The sequence below is a fragment of the Nipponia nippon genome, unplaced genomic scaffold (assembly GCF_047370975.1).
Source record: "Nipponia nippon isolate SJK-2023a ecotype South Korea unplaced genomic scaffold, ASM4737097v1 scaffold_3, whole genome shotgun sequence".
Taxonomy (NCBI): domain Eukaryota; kingdom Metazoa; phylum Chordata; class Aves; order Pelecaniformes; family Threskiornithidae; genus Nipponia; species Nipponia nippon.
The window spans coordinates 117,988,559-118,015,544 of NW_028262347.1; the positions used below are offsets into that span (position 1 = coordinate 117,988,559).

Consider the following 26,986-nt stretch of genomic DNA (forward strand, 5'->3'; position numbering starts at 1 on the left):
TCTTGAGACACTAAATTCAAAAGTAATACAGATGAAAGTGGATCTTATAAAAAGCTGATCATATGAACAGGTGTCTAGAAAAACAAACAAAAGAAAGCACAGACAGGCTGCAGGAAAATAAAAAAGTTAGAGCAGTTTCTAAAGTACAGCTGGTGCAGTGGGAATAATCTACAACTAAACTTGCAAGAAGTGGGGTGTGTAGAATTCCAGTTCTGAAGTTGTGTGGACAGCACTGCTTCACTGCTGTCAAATCCTTCCAGTTTCAGGTGGTAATATTCTGTCAAAAGCCAATTTTTCATATATTCTTTTACACCACTTGGCTCAATTGTTATCTGGTAGAGAGTATCATCTGAGAAACTGCTGATAGTCAATATTAAAGGATAAGCAGAAATTTTACTGGATTTTCAAAAGATGACTTCTTGGATAGCAAGGTTTCCCTGGCAAGAGAATCTCTTAAACTTGCATGATGCCGGGACTAAAGAAGCCAAACTGCACAGGAGATAAACACGACAATTGGTGTAGGAGCTGGTAGGAATTCTGCTATTTTGGGTCATGATGATGTTTCAGATTTTTGTCTCCTTTAAACAGAAGTAATCATTTGTGTCCCAAACTGTTTTAAGTAACATAAATTTTAGTCCAAGTCCTGAAGGCTTGTATTAAGGATTTAACATGAACTCTTCCTCAAATATTTTTTGTAGAGAAAGGGCAGAACTATAACTTACCAATCATTATTAGGTTTATAAATTAATTTATAAAGACTTAAAATGCCTGTGTGTTGCTAATATCTGTCTTAGATTTTTTTATTGACTACTTTTACCATTGCCTTCTTGCATAGCAATCAAATATTTTTATCAGAAATCTGCAGCTGAAGAACATCTTTTTTCCATGTTAAAGGAGTGAAGAATTAATAGTTTAAGAAACTTTCTGATACTCTTCATTTATGCACTGTGCTAAGAGAGTTTTGTATGCTGCAAATCAGTGAATATTCCTCTAGTTGATGTAAGACTTATGAACCTTCAAATATAGTTGTTACTAAAGGAATTTCTAATGGAGTAAATTTTATTAACTGAATAGAATTAATTTCCTACAGTAACTAAGCCTTTCTGAATGGCTAGAGTTCAACTGAAGTATGTAACAGAAAATAATCTAAGCAAGTGTCTAAAATGTGGTATTATTCTCCTTCTGTGCGATGTTTCTTTTTGACTGTCATGTGTATTACAGCTGCTGCAGATGACAGATGTTACCGATACGCAGACTGTGCAAGCTGTACTGCCAATACAAACGGGTGCCAGTGGTGTGATGACAAGAAATGCATTTCAGCAAATAGTAACTGTAGCATGGTGAGTCTTTGCAAATCTATGAAAATGGTATTAATACTGTTTCTTTTCTAGCTAAACCAGAGGCCTGTTGCAGCAAATGAAAAGGGTATAGTAGACTAATAGTAGCTTGTTTTGAACACAAACATAAACATTTTTGCCTGGCTTTGGCAGTAAAAATGTTGCAGAGGGCAGAGTTGGACTGCAGCAAAGATATCTATTCCAGGGGAAAAAATTAATGTATTCTTTAGGATTGTGTTAGCCCACTCTGTATCTCTCAGGACAAATACTATTATCTCCTGATTAATGACATTTGGAATGTCCCAGAGTCGTTATCCACTTGGATTTTGTGCATATGCGGTGTACAGTATACAGGCGGAAACCGTGGAATCCCATGAAGGATGGCTGTTTGCTTTTTTTTCACTTTCAAACAGGACCAGGTCACTCTCGTTAGTCTTGGTATTCTGGTCATTGATCATCATAGAAATGTTTTTCTTTAAGTCATAGAGTTACTTGTCATCTCGTTAAAGGAATATGAGTCTCTGTCACCATGAGATTAACTGTCTTGTGATGATTTGGTAAGATTGTTCTGATCTTTGTATAGACAAGCAATAAGAACACATAGATTCATACAAGTTTATATTTTTCTATTTTTGATACTACTTAGTGCCATGTTTTATACTTTATGTTGTTGTCCACCAGCTGCTGCATCTCTTGCTTGTTGATTTGATTTTTGACAAGCTTATAATAGTATTTTAGCTTTATAAATTTTGCCTCCTTATATTTTTCAGCTAGCTCCTGGCTGTACTTGAGTTCAAAATCCTTTCTTTACACACTTCCATTAGTAAAAGTAGCTTGCTCTCTGGTTTGAACCTGATGCAAATCAATCTTGTTCTCCAGACAGACAAATTAACATGTGAGTTGGATTGACTCTGACTCAAATCTTGCCCATTCAAAGTGAGCAGAGCCAGCTCTAATCACTGGCATTTGTAGCTAGTCACTACTAATAAAAGCAATGCAGACACAAATTCGTCAGAAGTCGTAAGTCTGTCAGAGTGATTTCACGTTCCAGGCACTAATGGTTAGTTTCCTTTGTGATCTTCAAGGGCTCTTCCTTTCCTAACACATTATACTATATTAGGTACCAATTTTCTAACCGTGGTTTTCAACGTTTAAGCAAGGAACAGTTGCTAAGGAGCGGACCATCTTCATCCCTAATAAATGTGGAGCACTGGGTATTTTAGCACAAGCTTCTCAGTCCAGTATCCTTCTTTGACAACCTTTCATGACCGAGATTGTCAGCATAATTAGCAACTGATGCATCAGTCTTCTCTATATCATTTCCTGTCTTTTCTTCAGGGTTCGAAGTGGATAGCAAAGGCTGTTAGTGGAGTTACTAAAGAATGGGATAGTGAAAATTCATCAAAATGATTTCTGAGAAGAGTTACTATCATAAGTTGAAGGTGGCTATTGCAAAATTAGTGTATTGGCTAGGAGATGATGGAGACAGAATTTTGCAGCTATCGTCATAGACCCACCAAAACAGCATCAACAGAATGGCACCATGTGGAGAAACAGAATGGATCAGCTTGATTATCCGTTTTCATAGACTGCTACTTCTGGACTAGGCCCACAAAATGAAAATGTTGTGACAGTACTGTGATGGTAATATGGGATAACAAGCTGTAGACTCAGAAACATCACAAGGAGAAACCCCCATTTTTGCAACTGTACAAAGACCTTGATTTATTACTTAGAGCATCCAGATGAGACAGACAATAACAATCATGTCTTAGAATTTGTTGCTTTTGCTTCATGGAAACTGGCCAGCATACTAAAGATATGTTGGCAATCAGTTTGGCATTAGCCTCATGGTCGTGGATATTTGCAAAGCAGTGACTGTTCTGCTGATTGGAAGGGCTGCATAATATGGAAATTTCCCTGAAATAACTGTGTTTGGACAGATGGACTTCATAAGTAGTACTAATGCATTGATGATACACGTATACCTGCCTATACTCACCATCTGATGTGGGTCAGCACATTAACAGGACACTATATTCCACTACTATGCAGACTGATGGATCATCAAGGTATATATCATTACACTCATATCTGATGTAATTGCAAGCAGAGGCTTGCAATGCCAGGTTGTTCTGGAGGTCTGGCTCATTTCAGCACTAGTAAGTGGGTTGTTTTTCTCCCATAAAAACTCACATAAGTGGGATACTTCTGCATACCATGGTTTTAGTTGACCTCATCATATCTGATGCGAATATTGAGGGGTGAATGCCTATTCTATCTTGCCCAACTGGAAAACAGTTTACTTAAAATATTTGGAGTGGTTCAAGATGGTACTGAAATTTGGCTTGTGAGAAGATTGAACAGCATGCTAGCAGTAGTGCCTTGTTGTCTGTTTTCTATCATTAAATATATCTATGAGAGATTTTTGTCTGTTATAATAAGGATTTTGAAGGTTGCCTTGAGAAATTACAGCACTGAAATTCCCCAGGCTGCTTACAGTGGTTTTACATAATATGCTGAAGTTACTCCATAATAAAATGTAGTGCTTATAAAAATAAAAAAGGTTATTTAATTTTTATCTTTTGTTGAGACTGATGGATGCTAAAAATGGTAAGATCACTTACTGTACCTTTTTTCAAAAATGTGCAAATACAGATACTGGTTTGCCTTAGGGGCAAAAGCAACTCTAATACTGTCATTAATACTGTCTTATGCCAAGTACAGACTTCATGAAATATGACATACTAATATCTGTAGAACTTCCTCTTTCATGGAGCCTCTTGCATCTAGTCCAGGGCTGTTTTCAGCTTTGAAACATAGAATATTGTATAAGACTTTGTCACAAAGAAGGAAACAACATACTGATGTACCTATTCTTTTTCTCCCATTCATTGGATGTCTGCATCAAAGATGGAAACTTAAACAGGAATATTTTGGTTGACTTGTAAAACCTAATAGTGTTGCATATGTGTCCCTCTAAGCACTACATATCACTCTTTCCTCTTCTGAAATTGGTAGAAACAGCTTTCTGTCATGCTCATATCTGCCTCTTTTGCTTAGCTTCTCTGTCTCACATCTTCCTTCCTTTTGCTTTTTTCAAAAAAAGTTCTGTGTCCTGCTTGTGGTATATTTCTGATTTTTGTGAGTAGATTGTATTGACTTTTACTAGCAGTTCACTGCCCTTAAGTCTATTACATTGATCTTGCAGTTTGGCACTTTCATTTGTACTCTATAATATCCTAAGGGTCTTCCTGGTCCTCACTGATTCTGATGCATTTTGCCTGTTTCTTGATAGGGGAAACCACCAGATCTGGATCTGCTTAATATGTTTATGAAACTGTATTCACTTTGTACATCTGCACATAAAAAGCTTTATGGCTCATCCTGTGAGAACGATCTCCCCTTGCTGATTGTGTTGTTCATAAAATTGGCTATTTTCTAATGGAAATATTCTCAGGAAAAGCTGTTAATTTTACAATTTTACCTTCCAGTTTTCACCAAAAACAAAAAAAAAAAGGCTTTGGGGGGAGAGATTAATTTCTTTTTAAATTGCTGCACCTTTACAAGGTGTCATTTTTCTTTAGGTAGTAGCATGGAAGAGTAGGCAAAGAATTGGTCTGCTCCTCAGAGAGGAACCATGCTGTGAAAGCAAAATCTTTTTGTACCTTGTGGCAAATAAAATGGTAAATGACTGAAGAGTGCTCACCAGTTGCAACAAAAGACAAAGCTTCCTTTACTGAAGAAGACCAGAGAGCACCTGAATTTTAAAGTAAAAAAATTTACTTTGTCAACTGGTTTTTGCTCTTCAGAAATGGAGAAAAATATTGGTTGGTAAAGTGGAAGAGAGCCTTAATATATAATGAGAGTAATCAATTTTAAGGATAGCAATATAGCAAGTCCATTTTATGGCCATAAAGCTGTTTTATTTTTGCAGGCACATGTGAGTACGTTCAAAAAGTGTGATTGCATTGGAGCGCTGAAAGTACTGGAATGTCTCCTGCTTGCCAGCAGCCTTTAAGCAATGTGCTTGAGAAAGAGGAGGGTGAGCTGGGTTTGGACGAGTACCATGCCACTTATATTTGTGGTTGGCTCAAGTGCTGATAGACTTATAGGCTGAAAAATGTAAAAATATTTCTGTGCACATGTAGGTTGTTACTGGACTATATGTTGGCTTCTTTTTGATATTTATAATGTGAAAGAATTTTGAAGGTTTTCTGTTCTCTGTCTTTTTTTACCATTTTTTTTTTCAACCCACTTCTTTTGTCTCCTCCCTCACCCTGTTCTTTGGGAAACAATGGGAAATGCTTGCACTAGTTATCAAAACAAGTTGGTTTTGATTCTTTATATCCTCAGAACAACTCTTCCCATTTCCTGGCTTGACACCAAACTCAGATCCAAAAAGCAGTCCTGAAAGGCAAGCTTCAGGAATTAACAAGAATGGCTTCCTTCTCTCCTTCTGTCGTCTTACTCCGCTACAGTAAAAACTGAAGTAATCACTGCAGATAGGGTAGCTGTAATAATATGCTCCACTGGTTGTCTACAGTGTTGGCATATAATCCTTCAGTTTGTAGAAATGTTAACTGCCCACACTAAAAGTTTGCAAATAAAGTAACTTATTCCTGTATTACTTAAGGAAAGTATTTTGAAGGCTTGAAATGCAGCAGTAATGTAATACTAAACTTCACTTGAAAAATGTCGATTGAGAGAAAATGTTTTCTTCTCAAACCTATACAGGTGCTTGGAAAAAAAATTGAAAAAAACCCACTTTCCTTATAAAATTTCAGCTCTTATTCTGAATCTTCACATTAAGCTTGTTAAAATACCTACTGTTTTAATGTAACAAACAGCAGACATATGGGAGGGCAGAATAAATTGAGAACACTTAATTGGGATTAAGAACACCAGGTAATAGCACATGGACATAATACTTTTTTGGTCAGAGTATGGTCTCTGATGTGTCTTTTCAAGTGGAGTACATGTGATTTTCTTGTTTGGAGAGACAGTGATGGGAGGAGGCACAGCTGAAGTATTTCTGCATCCAGTCTGTATTGCATTTTTGAAAGCCTCATTGCTTTCAAAAGCTACAAGGGGGATGTGTTCCTACAAGGGGGATGCGTTCCTTCTCTAACTGTGACCAACCACACCCTTACCTCCCGTCATTCATTCTCCACATATGCAATATGATAAAGACCCAGTTGATGTAAATAACCTAAATACAGCCCAAATTGGTATGTGATTTAAAAGTATTTTATATCTGAGTGTGGCAACATAAACTGAATGTTGTAGAACCCATGAAGGGTATGATAAAGAGCATCTTGCTGAGGGATATAGGATACTAGAGGACGCTTCAAAGAGAGCTGTAGTCCTACATTGTTAAATATTTTTACGCACTGCCTTAAAGACAAGAATCATTGTCTTTTTCTAATGCTTGTACCACTTCTGGAAAGTTAATGTCCTCTTTCATGATGGGCGTCCTTGGATGCTACACTAATACCAATAATAATAATAATCATAGCAATCTGCCTACATTTGAGGAATCCAAAGAATAGTCAAGGGGAAATGTATAAAGTAGTAGAAGGAATTATGAATAGAATCAAATTTATCTTGGAGGAAAAGAAGAAAATTTAAGACTAAGGAGTACCCAATAGTAAGATTTGGGAGTAGCTTCAGAGAAATAAAAGCAAATCTGTTAGATTAATAATTTACAGTTAGAATAGGCAATCTATACAAGATTATACTGTTAACCTGAAAAATCCAGGAGGAGGAGGAGAGGTACATTATTTAATAGCAATTTCTGAAATTCTAAGATAAACTACTGTAATATTTTCATTCTACAGTGGACATGCAGAAAATCACTGCAGTTCGTAAGTCTGTCTATATACCACCATATCAAGATCAGTACTAAAAAAAAAAATCCAAGTAAATCAGACATAAGTGGGAAACTTTATATATAAACATGATTTACTCATACGTTGGTGTGTAAACATTATAAATATCCTACAGCAATATAGAACTTCAGTAACAGATGGGCTGTCATATTTCTGAATTTCATTGGGTTTGGTAGCTTAAGTTATAACCTTAATATTGTGTTAATATGAATTACCTATTGGATTCACATCTACATTGAACTAATGAGATTTTCAGGCAAGCATTGTTTAAATTGGATTTAAGGGAAATAAGTGCTGGGAATAAGGGAATACAACAGAGAATATTATTACAGAATAGTCACTAGTACTTTGAATTTTATTTTAAACATTAAATAACTAGCACACAACAAGCTTCATGATTAGAAAGTGTCGTGGTTTAACCCCAGCCAGCAACTAAGCACCACACAGCCGCTCGCTCGCTCCCCCCACCCGAGTGGGACGGGGGAGAGAATTGGAAGGGTGAAAGTCAGAAAACTCATGGGTTGAGATAAGAATAGTTTAGTAATTGAAGTAAAATGAAATAGAACAGTAGTAATAGTAATAATAATAATACTACAATATAATAATAATATACAAAGCAAGTGATAACTATACAATTGGCTCACCACCCGCCGACCAATGCCCAGCACGTCCCCGAGCAGCGATTGCTGCCCCCCGGCCAACTCCCCCAGTTTATATACTGGGCATGACACCATATGGTATGGAATAGCTCTTTGGTCAGTCTGGGTCAGCTGTCCTGGCTGTGCCCCCTCCCAGCTTCTTGTGCACCCGGCAGAGCATGGGAAGCTGAAAAGTCCTTGCCTAGTGTAAGCACTACTTAGCAACAACTAAAACATCAGTGTGTTATCAACATTATTCTCATACTAAATCCAAAACACAGCACTGTAACAGCTACTAGGAAGAAAAATCAACGCTATCCCAGCTGAAACCAGGACAGAAAGTAATAGGACAAATATCTTGGTTTGGTTGGAAAATTGTAATCTGTATGTAGAATTGTAGAATCATAGAATTGTTAAGGTTGGAAAAGACCCTTAAGATCATTGAGTCCAACCGTTAACCGAGCACTGCCAAGTCCACCACTAAACCATGTCCTCAAGCACCATGTCTACCTGTCTTTTAAATACCTCCAGGGACTGAGACTCAGCCACTTCCCTGGGCAGCCTGTGCCAGTGCCTGACTACCCTTTCGGTGGAGAAGTTTTTCCTAACATCCAAACTAAACTTCCCCTGGTGCAGCTTAAGCCCATTTCCTCTTGTCCTATTGCTTGTTACTGGGGAGAGGAGACTGACTCCCACTTCACTACAACCTCCTTTCAGGTAGTTGTAGAGAGCAATAAGGTCTCCCCTGAGCCTCCTCTTCTCCAAAGTAAACAACCCCAGCTCCCTCAGCTGCTCCTCATCAGACTTATTCTCTAGACCCTTCACCAGCTTCATTGCCCTTCTCTGGCCACGCTGCAGCACCTCCATGTCCTTCTTGTAGTGAGGGGCCCAAAACTGAACACAGGATTTGAGGTGCGGCCTCACCAGTGGCGAGTACAGGGGCACTGTCACTTCCCTGGTCCTGCTGGCCACACTATTTCTGATATAAGCCAGGATGCCATTGGCCTTCTTGGCCACCTGGCCACACTGCTGGCTGATATTCAGCTGGCTGTCAACCAACGCCACCAGGTCCTTTTCTGCTGGGCAGCTCTCCAGCCACTCTTCCCCAAGCCTGTGGTGTTGCATGGGGTTGTTGTGACCCAAGTGCAGGACCTAGCACTCCGTTTGCCCTGTTGATGTAATATCACTAAGGAGTATATAATTTGCAAAAACAGTCTGAATGCTTAAGGATTTTGACTATGTCATCATGAAGTGTTAAAAGTGAATATTGAGGTATTATAAATGAGGAGATGGTGGTTACTTGTGCTCTAAAATTCACTTTAAAGCATCTCTCAAGCAATTTTGTGAATATGCATCATGACTGAATGAAACTAAATGTGGGTTTGTACCAAAGGATTTTTCTGCTTTACTGTTTGTATGCGTTTATTGGCCTAGATAGTCAGTGTATTATGTTGTGGCATTGCCTTTGGCTCTGTTTCATACTGTAGTGTAGATGCCTTGTCCTAGAACTGCTTCTCTTGTTCTTTTTTCTTCACAGTAGCCTTTCTTATAGACCAGAAAAATAGTGAGTACCTTTTTTAATAAGCTCACTGATGGACGTCTGATCCAATAAAGGCAACAAACAAATCCCTAAACAGCAGTGTGCTTCAGCAGGAATGAAGCTGGTCCTCTGTGAGATTGAAAATTCATTTTAACAATTGCATTATTTGAGGACTTAAAAAAAAAAAAAAAGGAGGCTGTTTGTCTTCCCTTCAGACTGCCATAGATTGATGCCCCATCATCATGATTCCAGTGCTAACAACTGTGTCACTTATTGTTATATTGCCCCTTTAGAGGTGCTTTATCATACCTCAGGAGACTATTAGAAAGGAAAGCAACCAAAATTGTCATGTAAACCGTACATTTGCTAAGTGCAATCCATTTTTGCTACTACGTATGAATGAATCTTTTGTTGTTAGGGAGAGACAAAGGTTGTTAGGGTTGGACAAGATGACCTCCAGAGGTCCCTTGCAACCTCAACCATTCTGTGAATATAAAGCTGTCTTGTATTAGGACTTATTTTTAATTATTACCTTGAAATGAAGTTAGTAGAGACAACCTTATGGATAAGCTGATGAATTGGCTGAGGATTTTGTGTGGTTTATTAAATAAGTTATCAATATTATGTCATAATTAAAAGTACTATGCAGAGGGAAAAAAGAAGACTTGTATTCAAAATGCCTAACTTGGAAAGGAAGATGCCTGTTTTCAGGAAAAAAACCAAACCCAACAAAAAAACCAAGCAAAAATTCCTTCAGTGTTTACTCTTTCTCTTGTATACTAAGGTACCAAAGGAATAATGTTATTCCTGGTTTTATGTCACTGTTTGACAAAACAGTTTCCTGTAGATTCTGTAAATTTTATACTAGCTATGTCGCATACAGGTTTGCAGTTAAATCTGTAAAATAACATGACTGAAATTTTTGACAAATCGTTCTTGTGTTTTGTGACTACTGGCCTATAGCTCCTATTTTTGTTTTGTTTAATCCAGATAAAACAAAGTAGAGCATATTCTTGCACCTTCAATCAATAATATGTAATTAATTTACACCTGTATCTTGCACCATTTTTTATATTTCATTTGATTATTTTGCTTGCTTTAACCTGCATAGGATGAAATAATTTAGTGAGAGCATATCCCTGAACTATCTAAGAAACAGGGATTTAGTTTAGTTAATTAAGCTCTTCTTGGGCTCTGTACAGGGAAGTGACATCTTCAAAGTACCGTTTAACCCACTGAAACTTAGTTGGTAGGACAGGTGGGGTGATTTAGAATCATAGAATCATTAAGGTTGGAAAAGACCCTTAAGATCATTGAGTCCAACCGTTAACCGAGCACTGCCAAGTCCACCACTAAACCATGTCCTCAAGCACCATGTCTACCTGTCTTTTAAATACCTCCAGGGACTGAGACTCAGCCACTTCCCTGGGCAGCCTGTGCCAGTGCCTGACTACCCTTTCGGTGGAGAAGTTTTTCCTAACATCCAAACTAAACTTCCCCTGGTGCAGCTTAAGCCCATTTCCTCTTGTCCTATTGCTTGTTACTGGGGAGAGGAGACTGACCCCCACTTCACTACAACCTCCTTTCAGGTAGTTGTAGAGAGCAATAAGGTCTCCCCTGAGCCTCCTCTTCTCCAAAGTAAACAACCCCAGCTCCCTCAGCTGCTCCTCATTAGACTTATTCTCTAGACCCTTCACCAGCTTCATTGCCCTTCTCTGGCTACGCTGCAGCACCTCCATGCCCTTCTTGTAGTGAAGGGCCCAAAACTGAACACAGGATTTGAGGTGCGGTCTCACCAGTGGCGAGTACAGGGGCACTGTCACTTCCCTGGTCCTGCTGGCCACACTATTTCTGATATAAGCCAGGATGCTATTGGCCTTCTTGGCCACTGCTGGCTCACGTTCAGGCAGCTGTCAACCAACACCCCCAGGTCCTTTTCTGCTGGGCAGCTCTCCAGCCACTCCTCCCCCAGCCTGTAGCGTTGCATGGGGTTGTTGTGACCGAAGTGCAGGACCCAGCACTGAGCCTTGTTGAACCTCATACTGTTGGCCCCGGCCCATCGGTCCAGCCTGTCCACATCCCTCTGTAGGGCCTTCCTACCCTCTAGCAGATCAACACTTTCACCCAACTTGGTGTCATCTGCAAACTTACTGAGGGTGCACTCGATCCCTCATCCAGATCATCAATGAAGATATTGAACAGGACTGGCCCCAGTACTGAGCCCTGGGGAACACTGCTCGTGACCAGCCGCCAACTGGATGTAACTCCATTCACCACCACACTCTGCGCTTGGCCGTCCAGCCAGTTTTTAACCCAGCAGAAATTGCACTTATCCAAGCCATGAATTGCGCTCTAGAGCATGAATTGCATAGATTTACGCTCTAGAGATGGGTTTTGTCCTCTGTGACTAATAAGGGAATCTATACAAAGAGCTAAAATTCAACCTAGCTTTTAGGTGGCTGTGGTGGTCTGGGAGGGATCCACCTGCTGTGTATTTCAGTTTTGACTTCTGGTTTGTTGATAGTTTGACATATATTTGAGATTATGTTTTGTCTGTTTTGTTTCTATAGTCAGTTAAAAACTACACCAAATGTCACGTGAGGAACGAACAGATCTGCAATAAACTGACCAGCTGCAAAAGCTGCTCGCTACACCTGAACTGCCAGTGGGACCAGCGGCAGCAGGAGTGCCAGGCACTACCTGGTAAGGCCTGTGGGGCGGCAATGCTGCTTTTTATAGTTGTTTTCAAATCTGACTAAATCTCCTCCCTTATTGCCAAAGAATATTTGTTCAATGAGTAGACCTGGATTTGTTTTACTCATGCTAACTGTCCCCACCTGACCGTGGTTGTGCAGGTAAACACAGATGTAATTACATCACTGATTGATATATCAGTGCTACCTTTAATCTGGTTAGGAGAGATAATAAGATTAGCGAAGGCATAATGGCGTGTACTTCTGCACAAGCCAGTGACAAGTTCTAGCCTGTGGGGATCACTGAGTGCAGAGCTGAATTGCCATACTGAGTCCTTTACTGTTATGTATTTGCTGACACTGTTACTTTTTCTAGCTGGGGTTTTATCTTATTAATTGTACTTCAATTATACTTCAATTTTCCTTTGTAGATAGGGCCGAAGATCTAGTTTCTTGATTGTCTGATATTGGTAATACTATGAAAGCAATGAATATTAAAATGCTAATATAAAACATTCTCAGAAGGTGACTTAACATTCTGAAATAATATTTATTTTGTAATTCATATTCATAACTACATATATGCAGTTAGATATCAGAACCTTTTCCATTTGATCTTTATGTCCAGATGAAATTAATGAACACGTTTTTTTTTTTTTCCACAGAGATTATTCATCAAATAACTTTAATCAATTTATTCTGTGCAGTTTAAAACTGCATTTGTGTAATCTTTGTAAAGATTAACTACAACAGTTGCTCTGAATTACTTACTCATCTTTTAATAGTTATCTGAGTAATGCTGAAATATGTTGAAGAGGAAATATTTTCTAAGATGTTATCTGAATTTTCTATCATTCTGATTGCATTTGTATTTAGGCAAATCCAAAACAAAGATAGAATGATAAAGCAAAGAGGGTAAGGTTGTGATCTCTTAATTCTGGGACAGTTGTGTTCAGATTTTGAAATTTACATAACATTTAGTTAAAGTGATTGGTTAAAGTGCTATTAATTATGTACATAAATCTAATCTTTAATATTTAGTTGTTCTCAAATCTGAATACAGGGAAGAAAAAGTGTCATAATGATGTTGTTATGCTGAAACTTAGCATATACCTTACAAATGTTTTATAAGTTGTTATAAGTTTTGTTTTTTTTTTTTTTCATAAAAATACACTATTCAATATGGTACTACTTGGTGTTTTAGAATTTATGAGACGTGAAAAGGGAAATTGATTGTGGGATGTATTTTGAATTATGAGCTCGAGAAGATAAAATTCAGACTCGCTCAGGTTTTTTAAAAGTTTTTTTCAAATCAGCTTTAATCGTACGCTTTTTACACTAGCTCATCTGTGTGGGGAAGGATGGAGTCATATTGGAGACGCCTGCCTCCGCATAAATTCTAGTCGTGAAAGCTATGACAATGCCAAACTGTATTGCTACAATTTAAGTGGGAATCTTGCCTCATTAACAACCTCAAAAGAAGTGGAATTTGTTCTGGATGAAATACAGAAGTATACACTTCAGGTAACTTGAGTAACTGTAATTGATGCTTATGTGAATTAAATTTGCTTTGAGAAATCTATTTTAGGGATTTGTCCAAAGAGAGGAAAGTTTATGCCTTCAGAGAAATGTAGTGTGGTGCTAAAGACTGATATAAGTGGTGTGTAGGATATTAAGGAAATCTCATGTTTAAAGCTAATGACACAGCAGTTCCCAAGTGTTTCTCCTTACCCGATTTAACTGTTACAGGTTACTGTTTACTTTCAAGATGTGACTCAAGCGAATGGCTGGAACACTGATCTGGGAAATCCCAGCCCTTTTCAATACACTGTGACAGCAGGAGTCAAAGCAAGACAAAATAACTTTCAGTGTAACAGAGGAAAAAATCCCAACTTTCACATCAGTATCCATAAAACTGCTCACAGGATTGTTTTTGGGTGGGGAATAGCTAGGCTGCAAGCAGTTGAGGACAGGGAGGTACTAAGGATGTGTACTTCTCTTCTCTGGAAAACCCTTGTTCCCTATATAACTGGTACGTGGGATTAAAGGGTCACAGAGAAGCTGTACTAGTGTGTGAAGCATGTGGAATTTCCTTGCACGGTGGCACCCCAGCATTGGAATGAGCCAGGAGCTAATTATCTTTCTGTGATAATGGTGGGGGAGGGAGAGGGCTGAAAACTCTTACATGCCTCTGGCAAATACAGGAAGCTGCCATCATAATATTCCTTAGGACAGTGATCCATATTAACTTGTTAACCGTGGGACAAGAGAAGGGAAGTTGAAGATTAATTACCTGTCCATGGGTGGTCACGTTCAGTTTTTTAGCAGTTAAATGTTCAAATGCTGATTGCTGCGTTGTTTAAACTGTTGGAAAGCCTACCCATGTCATTGACATGCATATGTGAAATACGTCCATGCTCAGAAGACGTCAAACCCCACAGTGTACTCTCAGACGGGATGTCTTAGCAGAATAAGATTTCATTGCAAGCAAATCAGTTCATTTTAGCAAAGGACATTTTTAAAAGTGTGTGTTTTGATTTGCAGAACATGCCTCGTTTCTTTGTATAAAAAACGTAATTTTTAAGTAGCTTAGGATTTTACAGTTACAGGAAAGTGAAAGGTAATTAAGACTAATAATTAAAGCTTATATCAAGCTAGTATGTGATTTGCAAAGTTGTTATGTTGCAGATGAATTGAGATGCATACAAAGGAAAGGGCAGTTAAGGATTGCCTTTGTTATACTAAATCTGAATGCAAGAGTTTAGGGACATATACTGTGAATCAAAATATTCTATATTATCCTTTTTAGCGTTCCATTTCAAGAAGGAGATGCAAACATAGGTTATGTACTTCAGTTTTTTGGTTTTCTTCCCCAATGAATGTAGGACCTGGACAGAGCAAATTTTTTTTTTTTACTGGAAAGATGTATTTTCTATTATGTGCTAATAAAGGAGAGAGAGAAGTAATTCTTCTATGTCAGAAGATCTCCCCTGATACCGTACTTACTGCAGCCTTGAAACACATTCTGTCTGTCCACTCTTTGATATGAGATAATGTTGAAAATGTAATTGAAACCAAAATAACAAAATCACAATTGGCAATGATTTGTCTAGTTGTTTATTTTGCTGCTTTTTTTTTTTTTTTTTTTCCCTCCCCTGATTTCTATTAAAATACTGCACAGGAGGCCTTCAAATCTAATAGTGTGTGATAGAGTATTGATATGACTGATATTACCTGACTGGCTTGAGGTGTAGATGAGAAATAGCTTTTTTTTTTTTTTTTTAGTGTTTGGAAGCTAGATTTTTCTTACATTTCAGAGCTTAGAACTTCTACAAGGTGACATCCTGCTGAGCATATCTCTATTTAAATGAAGTATGTCCTGAGCCAATGTGGTGATGTAAATTTGAGATACCTCGCATACAGTTTATGCAATTGTAGACAAATGTTTGCGCTTTAAACATATATCTTGGGTTAAATGATCATTTAGTTATCAGAATCTCTAATGAAATGCTACCATGACTTATTTTCAGTAGCATTTCGAGAAAAAAAAAAAAAATTTTTTTTTCATTCGTATCTGTCTGTCCAGTTTCATTCATTCTGTGTGAGACAGCCTAAATGTCTTATCGTGTGTGACAGAGGCTCTCTGAAACTTCTTGATTTTCTTTTGTCTGCCTTTTCCTCTCAAACTGCAATTGTAATGATTTAAGGAGTGATATTTCATTTTAGATGGCTTTTTTTTTGTAACAGGTGGTGTGGAGTTCACAATGTAGTCAGAGCAACTGTAAGGTGAACACTATGCCTTTAATCTCTATTATCTATGGTGGAGTTTGACTTGTGTGGTTAATATCAAAGGCTTTAAAATCTTTCACCTATGAGAAACAAAAGCTTTCAGGATTAGTGAATGTGTCAGAGCAACATTTGGAAACAAGACTATGGAGCTATTTTTCTCTCTGCTTTATTTGATATTCTTATACTGAGAAAAGAAAAACAACTTTGGTAACAGTTGTGTATTTTACAAACTGTTAAAATAGTGTCAGTAAATGCTACAGACTGGAAGGACTTAAGAATTCTTTATTGTTCATAGAAACAATGTGGGACTTTGTAGATTGTTTTCTAATACACAAAGTCCTGGGACATATTTAGGACAATTTCTTCATCGTGTTTAGAATAATACAAACCACTGATGCTTTGGAAAGATTCAGAGGGAGGAGGCTGCCATTGTCTCCACACCCTGTCCAGACCTCATTATGTATCAATAATTTCTATTAATTCCAATACTAAATTGGAAATGAATACAACTGCCGCCTTTTAAAGGATAAGGAGAAGATTCATTTGGTGCTAAAGGGAGAAAACAAAGACCTTTGTAGTATGAAGTGAAAACACTGTTGAATTTGCATGTGTATTCTAAAACTATCACCAATAAAGTCTAATTTTTATTTTTCATTGAAAATAAATGAAATTCTTTAAGAGAATGCCAAAGTAAACACAATGGATAGACTGCAGATTCCTGTACTAAAGCAAAATGGCGCTTGATATTTTTTTCTTATATACTGTTTTATTGACCTAGTAAGCAAAATATTATGAAAGGGAAGATTCAAGTTTTTCTGCAAAGTAGGTTAAACAGCAATATAAGGTTAATTAATTGTTCCTGCTAATATTCAAATGTTGTAGACTCATTTAAAAGTGCAATTAGTTCTCTTGGGAGTTTGCTCACAATGGTGGGATTTAACTAAAAATAATAATTTTCTTGTTAGCATGCAATAAATTCTGAGAAGATTTAGTTTTGGTGTAGTAAGCATAAACAAAGATGAGACCAGTTTTAAACAATGCCTTTCGTTATATAAACTGTTTGCAACTTTTCCTTTAACTCACTGTTCTCAGGGCTAAGCATCCTTTATAAATTACACTTGAGTGTAGGTTGCAATTAATTAGTGAGCTTTGCATGGCGGTGTTATTCCTTGTTAGCTCAAAGTATTCTCAGGGGGCTGTATGTTTTTGTGGTTCTATATGTTTGGCTCTAGAGAAGCTGACATCTACTTTTTTTTCTGAATTAGTCACACTTTACTACAGTTTCTAGCAGTCCCACTTTACTATTGTGGTTTTGGAAGTCTAATAAATTATTTTAGCACGGTGTCTCTGTATTGGAGTTGTTGCATTGACTGCCCATTTGTTCACCTCTAGCTTTAACTGTCTTCCTACTTTCAGGAAGTGGGGAGCTCAACTCACTTTGGATGCCTGAGAAGAGAACCTGAATTTCCAAAAAAATTGTCCCCTATAAAGAAGAAAACTCAAGGGTATCTAAACCAAAGTCATACTGGAATACTAGCTATAATATCTGTAGATACAAATTGGGGAAGTTGGAGTCTTTTCAGTTTGCCAGATTTTACATGTTTTTTTTAACCAATGCCACAACAGCAAAATTTGAAAAGACTAGGAGAAATAAGCATTATTATGACATAATACATGACTCCTACTACTAATTACATCTAGATTTCATCATTTGTGTCTAATAGATACTGAGACACTTAAAAAATGTGAAGCTTGCTTCTACTGTTTATAATGTGTCATTCACTGGGTAAATATTTACAAAATATGAAATGTGTAGGTATCTAGCATAGTTAGAATCGATGCATAGTTATAGAATAGAAACCAAGCAATGAGGTAGTAAATAGAATGGATGGTTTCTCTTCATATAGCTCTTATTTTTAATAAGCAGTTTTTTTGTTCATAATGATGCAGAAAAGAGGCAAACTAACTGCAAGCCCTTCACAAAACTGTGCATATTGTGGAAATCTGAGCACTAAGAGGCCACGGTATTTTCAGAATTTAATTGTGTGTTTCTTCCTAGAGCAATTATTTGCCTAGAAATCAGAGAGTTCAAATGGTTCTTGAAAAGTTTGTTGAAGTTTGGTGATAACATATTGTGATGCACAGATTAGAAAATGAGTCAGAAGTGTGTCGTGCACTTCCAGGACAATTTAAGATCCAAAATGAAAGGAATTTAAATAAAGGTGGGGATAAATTTCTGAAAGATGTGTATGATTCCTTAGCAATTTGCATAATTAAGAAACAGAGGAGAATTGAACCTCAGTAGTAATTGGCTATTCAGCAAAGGTAGACTTGCTCACTTCACTCATCTGCAAATTATTCAGCCCTCATTAAATTAGTGCTGAGGCAGCAGTAGTGCCTGAAAAATGTGTCATGACTAGAAATGATCACATGCATTGTAGATCTCAAGGCAACTTACTCTGACTTAAATTTTCTGAGTAAACGGTGGATTTAATATGAAGCATCAGCTCTCTAGCTAAGGTTACACTATTTTCCTTTCTAACATAGTTCCATAATTACTACTTAAAAGAAAATTAAAATGGGGTGGTTTAGAATAAGAGAAGAGCATTTTTTTTGAAGTTATTAGCAATCAGTGTTTAATAAATTCCTGTAATGGCGAAAAACTTGCCTTATGTTCAATTAAATATGACTGTAGATGTGAGTACAGAATGATGTTCTATTGGTATGCATCGTATGATTGCAATTTTGCTCTTCTGTCAGGTGAAAATAAAGCCCTGTCCAGCAATTTGTCTCAGAATTTAATAATTCCTAGATCTTTTCTAACTTAACGTAAAGGTTGATTTCTCACTTAAAAGGGTTTTTGGCAACTTGTTATCAGTGTTATAAAAGATTGTTCTATAAACACAGATAAACCGTGACTAGCTGCATGTCAAGCACAAGTTTATGGCTTCTAAGATGGGCTGAGAGCTCTAAAAACTGGCCTACAACGAAATAGATGAGAGGAGCAACATATTCTAGAGAATGGTTCTAAATTTTACATCGTGTAGTGGGATAAAGCTATGGAATGGGCCTCAAGATATGTTTGATTACATTCTCCAGTTCAACATTAGTAAGGCCGATTACAAGCTTTCCCAGGATGGATTTGGCCACCTTCTGTGTGCATTGCTTTGTTTCACAGCAAAAATTTTACTTTGATCAGTTCTAGCTGTTTTTCTCTCTCCCCCCCCCCCTTTTTTTTTTTTTTAAAGAGATAACTTACCTAGAATGCTATTGAGTAAGCTTGGTTGTTGTTGATGTTTTTTTAAAATGAATTGTATATAATGTATAATGGGAGTTTTCATAGATATACCTTGGAGCCTGATTTTTTAAAAAAATTTTCCACTGAAACATTTGAAAGTATACATATTTTTTCAGAATATGGTGAGTGATAGTATTCCAGAAAAAGAAGTCTCAATTTGAACAGCCAGAATATGAGCAGTGGTATTCTATAATCATGTTTAAACAAATTCTGGCTTATACAAGATTAATAAAAATTGAAGAATTGTAGATTGGAATTCATATTTGCTCCTATGAGCCACTATTTCCTCCCTATCCTTTCCTCTTCCCATGCGAAGGAAAAATTATTAAGGCAAAGCTTTATGAACTTCGCCATTTCACATAGAAATCTGTAATGTAATTGAAATAATTCCTAAATCCTATAAAGAATTATCTGTATTATTTAGTCAAAAAGCTATAATTTGTTTTGGTGACTTTTTGTGGGTGTATCATGATGTAGATGAAATGCAGCTTTTAGCTCTTAAGGATTTTAAATGGGAACAAGAATGTTCAACGCTGATGTCCAAAGTAATGATAAATTGTTAGTTAAAAAGATAATAGTATTTAAAAGTTAAAAAATTTTAGAGGCATAAATAGAAGACCATTCCCTAGATACAGTTGAGAATCTTGGTTAAGAGATTCAAAGTTAAGATCATGATTCGAAGCAAATGGTTGATCTCGGGTCTATGCAAAACAGAAGCTTTTCCATTACTTATTAATAACAGCAGTAGGAGGTAATAAGGCTGAAGTATTAGGGAAGTGAAGACATCAAATAAAGAAGTATTTTGATAGCTAATGTCTAAAAATATGAAGTGCTGTTATTTTAATTACTAAATTTTTCCAACTGTTAAGATATCTTCTTTTGCTTGATTAAAAAAAAATACTTTATTAAAACAAACATGGCAATTAACTTCTAGCTAGAAAATAATCTCAATTGAAATAATTTTAGGTTTTATAATGTCAACAAAGAAGTAGGACATATTGCCTGTCTCATTGTTCCATATTCATGAAAGAGTGGTAGAGCTGAATATTAATAGAACATGAGTAATACATTTTCCTTGTGGCCTTTTTGTATGCGCTGTATCACTGAAAATTCACTGGTCTGTCTTTGTATGTTTGTGCATATGCGCATGTAACATCTGAAGGGACGACCCTTTTACACTACCTCTCTGTGAGACTGAAATCTATGAATAGATAGCAATGTCTGCTTCCACCCTGCTTGTCTTCTAGTGTAAGAGCTGGGAGGGCAGAATGACCACAATTTTTACCAAGTTTCTAGGTACTAGCAGCTGTAAAATGGAGCTGCACCATTTGTTTGGCTTCTAAATGAGCAGATGTAGATATAGTGCCAAGTTGGACTAGATTGTCCGTTCTTTTCTTGAAAGCTAGAGCATCGCAGGGCATATTTTGCCTGTAAGGAATTCTTACACCTTCTCTAGAGACAGCAAATGCTCCCTTCCTTTTCTATTTCAGAGCAATGAAGAAGAAGGTAGCTCTGATAAAATCTTTAGCTTCTAGCAAAAGGTACCAGCCTTGCTGAAATTGGATTCTGCTAGGGGGCAAGAGCTGGAATGGGTCCTGCTGAGCTCAGACAGTGAAGGTCTCCAGATGGCCTTGTTGCCTCCTTACTAATGCAACACACAATGATCATGCATTTGGCATTAAAGGAAAAGTCTCGTAATGGTAGGAGCCACATGCTTTTGGAGTGCCCATTCACTTCAGTCACCAGTGGACTGGCCACTCCAGCAAGTGTGGACTACTGTAACGCACCCAGGAAAATTGCGACATACATTAGATACTATAATAATCGCCTTGAAGAACTGAGATAGGCACAGTCAAATCACTTAGAAAAAGTTTTAGTACATTTCCACTCAGCTGTTGACTGGCTCCCTAGTAGCAAGCTAAGCAGCAGGACAGCCCTGGTGTGGTGAGACAAAGGTGTCTTGAATAAGAATGATTTTCTGAACTAGGTCATGCTGCTGTTTGCTGACAAGTTCTTGAATGTGTACATGTTCACATGTGTACTCATTCACATGTGTATAGGAGCTTTTTCTTCTTCCTCAAATAGAAAGGAACTGATTCTGATTGAGTTGCAGGTTCCTCTTCGACTCTGAATCTGAAAAACTTACCAAGTGCCAAACACAGTGAAGATAGGATGGGTTTCTTGGTTGTGGTTTTCGGGCGTCTTGAAAGTATACATTCATCAAGGCCCCAAGGAAGAAAGAACAAGTCTTCAGAACTCTCTAAGGAGTAAATTTCTTCCCACTTACATGTTGAGCAAAGATCGCTGGACCTTCCAATAAAGAAGCTGGTATTCTTGAGAAGAAAAATTTAGACATATTTGGGGCTGATTTCATGTCGGCAAGTGTTTTTCTGAAACGAAGAGTTGATTTGTACTGTATTTTTCACCCACCTGGTTTGATAACAATATTTTTCAAGAGATCTGGAAACAAGAATCTTATATCAGTGAGCTCTGGGTACAGAGAACAGGCAGTCTGATTTCCTTCCTGTCTGGTCCTCTTCAGAAACATCTTTGGCAAGATACTAGGAGCAAAAAAATCAGTTTCCTACATTAATTTTGCATTAAATGAAACAACCATAGAGTTCAAGTGAAGGGTGTTTAATTCTCATTATTTCTTAAGCCTGAAGGAGAAACTGGATGGGCATTCTCATTCGGCACCTTTGAAGTCCCTCAGTTGCTTCAATTACTTTGAGACTCCCAGCTATTATGACTGAACCTTTCATCAGTTTGAGAGATAAGGACTAGATTTATGCTTTTTTTGGTGGAGAAATTAGTTTGATAGTCACAGCACACTGGTGGCTGCAGGTGTCACAGGTGGAACTTCCCGAATTCTCTATTCACTATTTGTTTCTTCCTGTTGGCATTTGTGCAGTGCAGCAGCAGTCATTTTTGCTGATAAGCTTTGGTGATATCAACATGCAATCTCTGCTATTGCCAGCAGTCTTCAGCTGTAGTCCACCACATCATGGAATTAATGCCGCATAATTGAATATGTGCTTTAAGCATATCCTTGGAGCAGTTTGGTGGCCTACTTCTCAGCTATTTACCATATTTTAATCAGACATTAAAAAAAAGTTTTCGATAATATGTTTTTGGCATCCTAACAACATGCCCAGGGCAGCATAAGTGAGCCTGCAAGGTGGTAGCTTTGATGGTGTGTATTTGATAGCATGCTAATCAGTGTTCAGGTCTGTATTTTGATGTGTTACACTAGCAAAGAGTCAAAGATGGTACATATGGAATTTGAGATATGTGACACAATAAGTTGTCCAGATATTACAGCTATTAAGAATGATGATGACTGTGATATGTGTTGCTTTTGCTAGAAGTTTTTCATTTCAGGGGTGCTGCTTTTATCTCCTAAGGCTGCTCTGGCTTTCATGATCCTCCTTGGGATTTTGTCATCATTAAAGCGGTTCTGAGACACTCTCCTACTCAAATAGAAGAATTTATCTCCAAATGTCACTGCTGCATTGTCAGTTTTCATTATGGACCTGACACGCTTTTCACTATAGCTGAAATAGGACCTCTGTTTTCTATATACTGATGCTGAGGCCAAATTATTTGGCAGTGCAATCGAAGCAGTCAGTAATATGTTGAAGGTTCTCTTGGCTAGAATTCCTCAACCCCAAAGTAGGCATTTAGGTCTGTGTTTGTCAGCAATTTATCCTGCCTAAGCCCCTGACATTTTTTATACGTGCCTGGTGTGCACGCTTAGCATTCTACAGAAAGATGTCTAGAGACATGCATAAATATCTAACGTTTTCTGATGCATGTGGACCACGTACATATACAGCAATCTAGGCAACTAAAAAACAAATAAGACAACAGATGTATTATCTACCAGTTTCCAGATGCCTAAGTTCCACTTTTATGCTTGCATCATGTTCTTTCTAGTATCCAGAACGTGGGAGCTCCCACAGACACCTGGAAAGTTGGTCACCTGAGGTAGCAATGAAATTATGAAGTAAGACACAAGAGGGGATGGTGGCATTTTTGCTGGATGTTCTTGTTGCTGTTCAAGAGTCTCCCAGACTGCATCACTGCTTATGGAATGGAACATTTCTTAGTCATGTTCTGGTTTATTTAAGTCTGTTCTTGCATCTATAAGTCTGTTAGTTGCTGTAGCAATTTTTGTTTGATCATGCTCTCAACTGATAGGACAGAAGAAGAAGAGAGTATAGGGAGTACATTTTAAGGGAGTTCAGGAATACTGATTATCCACCTACTGAATTTTTGAAAAAGTAGTCACCACCTGTATTTCTGAAGCAAAATTAATAATCGTTCATATTACAGTTTGGTCTAATGAGGCAGGGGAAAAAGAGGAATGCTCTGATCAGGTGTAGATTTAAGAGCTCTGAAAGATTTTTTCAGCCATGGATTAATCCTGAGTAGCCAAAGAAAGTTGCGAGATCAAAGATGAAAGATCTCTCTGAGAGATGATGGTAGTGACTCCCGGTTCACTTGTGAAATACCACATAGATCTTGAACTGCGACAGGTTCCGTTTAGGTATACTATAGTGTTTTACGTACCTTGGCTTGTAAATTAAATCAGCTGAGAACCTAATTCACAATCAGGTCAGCATCTCTGCTTTGGAGCTGACAACATCTGTCCTTTGCCTGGTGCAGATAGCTGCGTTGTTTGGTGCTCTGGTATTCACCTACCACCATATAGCTGTCACAGCCTGTAGTCTCTCTACATCTCTGTTCCTTGTGGTTAAACTGGGGTTAATGAAAACTGCCTGCACAGAGATTACATGAGGAAATGTGTTTGGGTTTGGTATCTTGAGATTTTTACAGTGATGGGAGCAAGAAATGTGTGTAGATTTATCCTGGAACAGGCAAAGGCCTTTATTCCTCAAAAACTGCTTTTTCTCCTGGTAGTTGTATAAAGATGAAATGATAAAAATGAGTAGAATTTGTGGGATGTAATTTTACTGATACATCCTAAATATTTTTTTGAGAATTAATGTTTTTTATGTTTTCTAGACTAGTTTTTTTATAGCTTATAAATCAATAATAGAAGTGTATACAATGTGTATTTAATGGCATTGGAGTTGTGGATGTGCCACTTTCATCTCTGTCTCTGAATTGCCTAAAGATGTTGATCAGTATCAGCAATACAGATTTTAGAGGATGGAATTTTATCCTGTTTTTTCCTGAACTTTGTTTTCTGTGAATTGCTGTTAACTTATGTGTATTTTATAATCCACATTGGCCTAGCAAATAGTAATCAGTATAGTAGCCATTATGACCATTTGGCTTGGTTTCTGACTCTGTATCACACAATAGTAATCAGAATTGACTTTGAACAGAACAAACACAGATTTTTAGTAGAATATAGTGGTTGGGGTTTTTGTTTGGTTTTTTTTTGGAGGGGGGCAGTTCAGCAAGGTAGAACAATTAAGATAAAAACTTCATGGACAATGACTGAGATGTGAAATTTTTGCTGCTGAGCTATTCTTTGAACTGTTTTAACAAAAAAAAAAAAAAAAAAAAAAAAAAAAGAAACCCAACCAACATTTTAACTAATTATCTCACATTTGTTTCATTCTGATTCATAGAAAATTTCACCCTGGGTAGGTTTACGCAAGATCAACATCTCCTACTGGGGATGGGATGACATGTCTCCTTTTACAAATACAACTCTGCAGTGGCTTCCTGGAGAGCCAAATGACTCTGGCTTCTGTGCATATCTAGAAAGAGCAGAGGTGGCAGGTCTGAAAGCGAATCCATGCACTGCAATGGCAGATGGTCTTGTGTGTGAAAAACCTGTTGGTAAGCAATCTTTTATACTCAGTTACTGTTACTGTCATGATTAGCAAGCTGTTCGGGTTTTCATTTGGCTAAGAGGGATTTTTGGACAATTTGGATTAAATAATTACCAAAAAAAAATTACTTTTTTTGTTTTTTGAAAATAGGGAGCTTTAATCTAGAAAACAAACAATATTCCTAAACCAGCAAATATTTATTTGTGAATTCATTTACATGGCTTAGTTTGCATTACACCAGAAGTCTTATAAATTGCCTCTAAATCAGTAGTAGTCAGTGACAACAGTGATTGTAGCAGGAAAGAGTCTATGGAGATGTTCAACAAGGCTGATGTTTTCTTTCTGAATCTCACTGAACATCAATGAACATTTTAATGGTCTAAAAGTCTGACAAAACCAAAATTCTTGTTTCCATGTTTTAGGTTTGTTTGTGTGTAAAGATTACTGTGGCAAATAGTCACTTGACAGTTCAAATTAGCATTTTCATGCTTCGATTGTCCCATGTTTCTCTTCATAGCTATGAGGTTGAGCACATGAAGTTCTTTAAATTTCCCCTTCAGATTTATTTTGTGCATTGTCCATGCAAAACTGGAAAACAGCTGCATTGTTGGTGTGTTGGGAGCACTGCCTGTCAGTCTTAAGGTTTTGCGGTGAAATTTTCAGAGTTGTTGACTTGCATAACCAAAGTATGATCTTACCAATCCTTTATTTTCTTATACGCAATTCCAAATAGGAATGTAATTGCAAAGTCTATATTGTACGCTTGTTGCTACTGCCATCTATATTTCCTAAAAATTTCATCTTTCACAGTGTTCTTCATCTTGAGTTAATAGTTAATTATTTGCCAGATGTTTCTCAGAATAGTAAAAGATACAGTTAAAATGGAAGAGACATTTCAAAATGTAAAGAATACCCTAAGTGGAACACAAACGACACTAACATGCAGTATTTTACAATTAGATCCACATTATATGCATCTGCTACTGGTGTCTTGTTTTAGTTTTTTTTTTTATCTTGAGGTGCTTCAAAGACTATAGAAGTCAAAGTACTTCAGCCTTATGAGAATACTTTTATAGTTCAGCTGATTTTTTAAAATGTTTTTTTCTTTGTATTTTTTATTAATTGCAAACCACAGCTTGAATACTTACATAGTAAGTCAAATCCAGGAACAGCCTTGGTTAAGTGATTTGGCATACTATATTAGCAGATGAGGAATAGCTTGAGAACTTGGCTTGTATTGAATGAGAGTCAATAATATACAAAAACATGGCAATACATAGAAGGGCTTAATCCCAATGTTTCACAAGGCACTTCTGTATGGAAAATATAGTGCTATGTATGCTTTTGTGTTCCTACCTAAGAATTACTATACTCTTGTTCTTGTACACTTTACAGTTTTATTTGAAATCAAAGCAAAAATCTGGAGTTAGAGTAGACAAGTTGTTTTTGTGTGTTACAACTTTTTGAAATGACATTCACCACTAATCTAGTCAAAACGTGGCTTCTAGTAGAGAAAAGCAAATAAAAACCAAAAACCAAACAACAAAAAAACCCAACCAAATCTGGTTTGCATTGAACAAGGTTTCTTTTGTTACTTTCCCTTTGGATTCTAGTGACTTTCATATGTACACTATAAGGCAAAATTTTAGGGGATAAGTCATAAGTAGTATATTTGTTGCTTATACAGTATTAAACTAATGAGAACAATAGACCCAGAACTCTACTAATAGAAGTTTGAGCATTATTTTATGTCATCTATATGCAAGTAACTAAGCTGACATTAACAGGCAATGAATATTAAATTTACTATTTCAGTATGTAGATAAAATTGCTCTCAAAATTTTTAAATGGACTCTTTTGGAGCTCTAGTATGACTCATGCTGAGTATTACTTAATTATTTTTATAAAATATTATTGTCTTTATATACTGCACTGTAAGTTTGGACTACATTATTTATAGCTAATTAAGGAAGCAACCACTTTCACTTTA

General features: G+C 37.1%; 1 protein-coding gene across 3 annotated transcripts in view; it reads left to right on the forward strand.

Annotated features, from left to right (window-relative positions):
• ATRNL1 (attractin like 1) overlaps positions 1–26,986 on the forward strand; it is a 528,683-nt gene that overhangs the window by 105,912 nt on the left and 395,785 nt on the right. For all 3 annotated transcript variants that reach the window (XM_087766532.1, XM_087766530.1, XM_009476061.2), the window contains exons 13-16: positions 1,222–1,340; positions 11,977–12,109; positions 13,442–13,623; positions 24,790–25,003. In XM_087766532.1, the coding sequence (XP_087622658.1) occupies positions 1,222–1,340; positions 11,977–12,109; positions 13,442–13,623; positions 24,790–25,003 (648 nt within the window). The remainder of the gene's footprint in view (positions 1–1,221; positions 1,341–11,976; positions 12,110–13,441; positions 13,624–24,789; positions 25,004–26,986) is intronic.